This window comes from Tupaia chinensis, unplaced genomic scaffold, assembly GCF_000334495.1.
Source record: "Tupaia chinensis unplaced genomic scaffold, TupChi_1.0 Scaffold000119_2, whole genome shotgun sequence".
NCBI lineage: Eukaryota > Metazoa > Chordata > Mammalia > Scandentia > Tupaiidae > Tupaia > Tupaia belangeri.
In genome coordinates this window covers 479,096-485,909 of record NW_006159586.1, presented here as the reverse complement: position 1 = coordinate 485,909, position 6,814 = coordinate 479,096, and the positions used below count along the sequence as shown (strand labels likewise).

Sequence of the window (6,814 nt, the reverse complement as noted above, 5' to 3'; positions counted from 1 at the left end):
CAGTCAGAATGACTAAGATTAAAAAAAATATGATAAGTGCTGGTGGGGGGTGTGGTGAAAGGGGAACTCTCTTACACTGCTGGTGGGAATGTAAATTGGTCCAGCCACTGTGGAGAACAATTTGGAGATTACTCAAAAATCTACAAGAAAAACTAGCAAATGATCCAGCAATCCCACTCCTTGTATCTTACCCGAAGGACAGAAGAATACTTAATTGGAAAAGTGCTTGCACATCAATGTTTATTGTAGCACTATTCACAATTGCTAAGCCATGGAAGAAACCCAAATGCCCACGAAAAAATGAATGGATGGAAAAACTGTGACACATATACTCAATGGAATACTATTCAACCATAAAAGCAAAAAAACCGACTTTTGACAGGAAGTGTGCCGGCGTCTAGCCTCGGCAGTGGTGGGTGGCTCGTACACAGAAAGGCGACACGGGTGATTAGGAACAAAAAAATTAGACTGAGACCTCATTGCTCTTTAGCATGTTTTCAGCCAGCCACAGCCAGAGCCAGCTCCAGGCTGCCATGCCAGTGGCTATTAAAACATGCGTATTTATTGAGGGATGTTTAGGAAGTAAGGAGGGTGAGGGGTAGTAAAAAATTTACTCTAAGGAACAAGGTATACAAAGCATGGAAGCAATAATTATCAAACATGCTGTTTGTCTTGTCAAATTAGTTAAAAATCAATTGCAGTTTTTAGGATGAGGAAGTCCGTTTGTCTGTTGTATCTTCTTCTTAGATCTTGATTACTGGGAAGGGTCTTTTGAAGAGGTGGCTTGCAGGATGTTTGATAACTTCAGTCTCGGGTCAGGGCAGTAACATTACTGGTTGCATAGGCCTAGATAGAAATCTTGTCTTGCTAAGTAAAGACATGGTTAATATATACTAAAGTGAAATATCTATATTGCTTTTGGGGTAATTTATAGCTATGGGGGTGAGCCTATTGCCTACATGGGAAAGCAATGTGGACTTGTGAGCAGCTTAATGACTGACCCAAAGTTTACTGTGTACTTGGGATTCTCTATGTGTTGTTTTATACAATGGCTGTGGCTTGGGGAACAGCGATCTTCCCTTGTCCTGATATCAAAGGTGGCTCATGGTCTTTGTTTGGGGTATCAGTGCCTCACGGATGAGTACCTAAGCCTCCCCCAGCTACTGAGGTTGTTTCACCAATTTAGTAGCTTCCCATTAATTCAAACCTTTTCTAATGTTATCTATGTAATCCCCAGTAGGAGAGGTGACTGCAGCACTCTTTATTGACATTTTCCAGGCAGGTGTGTGTGTGTGGGGGGGACTTCAGGAGATAATTCCCGTTCGCTAGCGTTAGGGATCTGCATTCCTTCAGGATTATTGTAAAAATTATAGTAAGGCTGGGGGTGTTATTTTGCCCTTATGGGGTACCATCAGTAAAGCTCATGGCAGAGAAATTGAGTACCGGCCAGTACAATGACACAAGGGAGGGCTCGTAAACTGGGCTGTGCCTCACAGTTTCTTCCCAGTCCAGGCCTTGCCTTTTAGACATGGGAGGCAGCCTCTTTACCAGCTTGTGTTGTCTGCATGGCCCCGTCAGAAGTGGATGAATATGGAAGATTTACTGCTGAGTGAAGCAAGCCAGGCTATGAAGGAGAGGCATTGTATGTCCCCACTTAATATATATTGAGTGTCTGCACTCTATGACTGAAACTAATTGACTAAAGGATATAGAAACACAGTATATAGATGTAAATACCAGATATAGTGTGTGTGGAAGAGGAGGGTCTGAGGAAGGACATTTAGAAGAAAAATAGGGAGGCAAAACATTAATGGCACAAAGAAATGTGGCATTATCTGTTGAAGATATTTTGTAGTTTTATCAACTGTACTAGGGAGAAATGTTCACCTGCTGAAATATCCATTTTGTAAGTCAGATAATAATGTGATTGAATGTATAAAAGAAAATGAAATAAAAAAAAATCCAGACCCAAGAAATACAAAGGACCCCACATAGAACTGACCCTAGAAGATCTTCCCCAAGGCAGATCATAGTCAGATTAACCAAAACCACAGAGACAAGATAGTAAAATTGGCAAGAGAGAAATGTCAAGTTACTTTCAAAGAATATCCCATAAGGTTAACGTTGGACCTCTCATCAGAAACAGTGCAAGCAACGAAAGAATGGGAAAAACATATTCAAAGTGTTAAGTGAAAAACAATTTTAACCAAGAATACTATACCCAGCAAGATTATTTCATGTGGGGGAAAAAAAAATTCTCAGATAAACAAAACCTGAAAGAATTTACCAACACCAGACCAGCTCTCCAAAAAGTGCTGAAGGGAGTTCTATACCAGGAAAACTAAAGTCAGACACACAGAAATAAAAGCACAAGAAACAACCAAGAGAATGGCCAGCTTAATGTAGGGTCAAGTGTGGAGTTTAATGTTAAATTTCAGAGTTTAAATGGAAAGATCAGACCACAGTAACACTGCAAATTCAATAGAAGAGAGATTAATTACATGAGTCTGAACTAGTGAAATAGAACTTTTTTACTTTAGACTAAAACATTACTGATTTTCATCTATGCTTTGATTTCCATATTAAAGGATTTTTGTCATCTCTTAAACTGTTGATAGGTTCATCTACCTACTATTTGAACTGAATTCTAACCCTTTTCCTGGCTTTGAGTTTTAAGCAAATTTCTCTTAACATTATTTGATTTTCATCTGTTAAAACTAAAACTTTTCTTTTGAAATTAAAAAATGCATTAAAAATACCTGTTAATACCTATTTAATGACTGCAGTAAGCTATATAGGCCCAACAAGGTGCTACTTTATAGTATGTTTACTTTACTCACTGAGGTTTATGCCTAAAGTCGTCGTGCATTTATAAATATGTATATAGCAGCTGCGCTTGCTATTGAAAGTCTTTAAATTAATTAGGATCTTTAGCAAATCAATAAAATATGAAAAAAATATAGAAAACAGTTGTACATACCAGAGACAGTGTGGGAGAAGGGGAGGGGGAGTTGGCAGAGGATTAGAGGTAGGGAATCAAGGGAGGGAAAAGCAAAAAATATAAGAAACAAGAAATAGAAAATTATTTGTTGATAACATATATGGTAATATCCTTGATTGAGGATCAATGTATACTGGATGGAAAATCTCATTTTTTATACTGTATTGATGTATAGTGAATGGCTATAAATCAATCAATTAATAAATAAATAGTTAATTAAAAAAAGAATTATTTTGAGAGTTTTTTTTGCTATAGGGCACGTGTACTCACCAGAAAAAAAGAGAGAGAGACAGAGAGATAGAAAGTGAGAAATTATCCCCTCAGGGGTGATGGTCATGCCACCATCTCTTCTCCTCCATTCTCCTCTCTGGATCTTGGGCATGCACGTACACGTGCCTGGTGTGAGTTTAAGCCACCATGTCTGGAATTCAAACCATGGTCGATTACATGGGAGTCCAGTGATATAGCCATTACACAAACTGCTGGTCCCTATATTTTTTAAAATCTCAATTTAGAGATAGGGTATCTTAGCAATTTACTAAAAGTAGAAACAACAAGTGAAAATATTGATCCTTTAAAAGAAGGATGATTAGAAAAACTGTATGATCAAAAAAAAAAATCCCCACAAAGGAAAGACAATAGAAAAATGGAATTAAGGGTACAAACCAAAAAATTGCAGAAGAGCAAGACTAAATGGCATATATACACAAATGCTTAATTTCTTCAAGCAAGTAGGGAAATGCAAATTAAAACCACAATTAGATACCATTGCATACACACTGAATAAAAGTTTTAAAACATATATATTAGTAATGATTCTGGGGAATGGGATTCCTTGTACACTGCAGATGGCAATTCACATAGTACACAACCATTTTGTAGGGCAATTTAGCAACATTTAATAAACAGAAAATAAGTGTACCTCAGAACCCAGCAACTCTGCTTGTAGGCGTTACTCAGAGTATTTCCCACACGTGTGCAGCAGGTACAGGACATAGGCACAAAAACGTTTATTTTAGGAGCCAGAGTTTATTTCAGTAGCAATAACACAACTGAACCCTATGGGAAAGATCTTGAATTTGTGTCCAGGGATCTCCTTGAGTATGCCTCTGGACATGTGTTGGTGTGCTCATGATCTGGGCTGGCTGAGAACGGGGGTGGATCACAGCATGAGGACATTGTTGACAGTGCCTGTCTGTCTCTCTCTGATTTTCCCTCTCTCTCATGGAAGGGAAAAAACATAAACTTCCAAAAGTCCATTTCAGTGCTATTTGCAATAGCAAAATCTTTGAAGCAACTTCAATGTCTGTAAGTAGAAGAATGCATACACTATAATATTTTCTTTATACAGTGACTATGATATGGCAGTTGGATGAATGAACTGAACCAAGGTAGTCTCAAGTAGTTCACAATGAATGAACTACTCAACAAGGTAGTCTCAGAAGCACTGCATGAAGGAGGTTTTAAAAAGTTCATGGGAAATGTGTACTGCCTGGTTTTCAAAACTTTTTTTACACCAAAGGAAACTCATACTTTAATTCCACTTTTCCATGAACTATTTTGAAGTTTTCTCATATTAACCTAAAACAAAACAAAACAAAAGCATATTGGGACCAGCAGATAGCATAATGGTTACATTGCTGGACTCCCACATAGTCAACCGCAGTTCAAGTCCCGGAACTGGTGACTTATAACTCACACTGGGAACGTGTGCGTATATGTCCAAGATCCCAAGAGGAGAATGGAGGAGAAGGGATTGTACCATGGCTATCCCTCCTGGGGAGTGATTTCTCACTTTCTGTCTCTGTCTCTCCAGGGAGTGTATGTGCCCTATACCAAAAAAAATCTCTTTAAAAAAAGCATGTTATCAATTTTGTGATGTTGTGACTTATAACTCACACTGGGAACGTGTGCGTATATGTCCAAGATCCCAAGAGGAGAATGGAGGAGAAGGGATTGTACCATGGCTATCCCTCCTGGGGAGTGATTTCTCACTTTCTGTCTCTGTCTCTCCAGGGAGTGTATGTGCCCTATACCAAAAAAAATCTCTTTAAAAAAAGCATGTTATCAAATTTGTGATGTTAACAGAAACAATAGCAGTCCCCAAAGTAATGACTCTTCAACAGTGCCTACCACACTCCAAGTGCTGTCTGAAGTGCTTTGTGTATGTTAATTGGGTAATAGACCCTACCTAGAGATAGGCATTGTTATCATCTTCATTGTACAGGTGAGGAACCTGAGGTAGAGAGATATGCACTATAACATTTTTGTAAAAGTCTAAAACATACAAAAGTAGGGTATCTCCTTTATAGATATATACATGTGCCAACAGAAATTCATGAGCATGATAATGCCAAGTTGAGGATAGTTTATTTTGAGAAGAGAGTGGAAGGAAGAGATAAATTGTAAAGCCTTAGACATAGGTCTTGTGTTTAATTTCCTTTTAAAAAAAAGGAAATACCCAAAACAAAATAGATAGAATATCATAGCTCTTGAGTCTGGTATGGGTATATAAATATCTTACATTATTTTCCATGTTTGAACTATCACAATTGAAAATTTAGGAAAAAAATGATAAAGAACTAATTTTTAGAAAAGAAAGATTACAGGATGGCTTGGTAAAAAGTTGTAAGGATTAATCTGACTCACACATCTATAATAAAGGAAACATGATGATGGAAAATTGCCAAACAGAAAGAACAAGTTAGAATTTGAGTTCTAACTATGTTCTTATGACCTGTATGACTTTCAGCAAGTTATTTAACTTCTCTAAGTCTCAGTTTCTTCATCTGTAAGATCAAGTTAGTAATACTTCCTTTTTGGGGCCAGGAGGTGGCATAGTGGTTAAGGTGCAGGACTCTGTGTGATTGACTGCAGTTTGAGTCCTGGACCTGGTAGCTTGAAATTCACGCTGGGTGTGTGTGCATACATTCCCAAGGTCATGAGAAGAGAATGGAGGAGAAGGGATTGCTGTGTGGCCATCCTCTGTGGGGGGTGATTTCTTGCTTTCTGTCTCTCCAGTGAGCATATGCACCGTATAGCAAAAATCTCCAAAACAAAAAAAATCCTTCTTGGATTGTAGTGATGAATTAGTGAGAAAAAAAAAATCTATGTTAAACAGCTGATGGCATCTAATAATAATTATCATCACCATTTTCCGGAAAGTAGGTCTGCAGGCTGGTGTCAGGGTCTCAGCCACAGTCCCTCTGTTAACTATCACAGTTGTTGTTGCAGATCAGAACAAGTAAATGGCTTAGGCAAATCAGGACCTCAGATCTAGGCATGAGAATACAATGGGGACTCAGGACTAAGACAGAAATCAGAAGACCAATTTATGTGACCTGGGCTCAAGCCAACTGAGGCAAATTCCTGTCTTGCCTTGAAGCTGGAGTGATATAAGAGGCCCACAGATCTCAGGGGGAAACCGCCCTTGCAGATTTTGGAAGAGCATCTTTTAAATAGGTGGATCATTAAGGTTTGAAGTTAGTTTTCTACTCTCTTCTGTTTTTTTTTTGTTTTGTTTTTGCTTTGTTTTATAATTTTCTTGCATGTCTTTACATACAGGAGAACGTAGACTAGAAAATGAGAAGGACAACTTTGAAAAGGGAGCAGAAGACAAGTTCATGCTGGATACCCCAGATTTGGGACAGCTGATGAAGATTAATGTTGGTCACAACAACAAGGGGGGATCGGCAGGTTGGTTCCTGTGCAAGGTGGGTTCAGCTGCTTGTCTATAGTCTCTGCGCCTAGGGGATGGTATTCTGGCTCTTCAGAGCCCATTTTCCCTCTCTAGTTCTACTGTATCCACTCTTT

General features: G+C 38.5%; 1 protein-coding gene across 2 annotated transcripts in view; it reads left to right on the top strand.

Moving 5' to 3' along the window:
- The window catches only part of LOXHD1 (lipoxygenase homology PLAT domains 1), a 219,353-nt gene that overhangs the window by 51,151 nt on the left and 161,388 nt on the right, over positions 1-6,814 (top strand). For both annotated transcript variants that reach the window (XM_006144420.1, XM_006144419.1), the window contains exon 6: positions 6,566-6,714. In XM_006144420.1, coding sequence (XP_006144482.1) covers positions 6,566-6,714 — 149 coding nt within the window. The remainder of the gene's footprint in view (positions 1-6,565; positions 6,715-6,814) is intronic.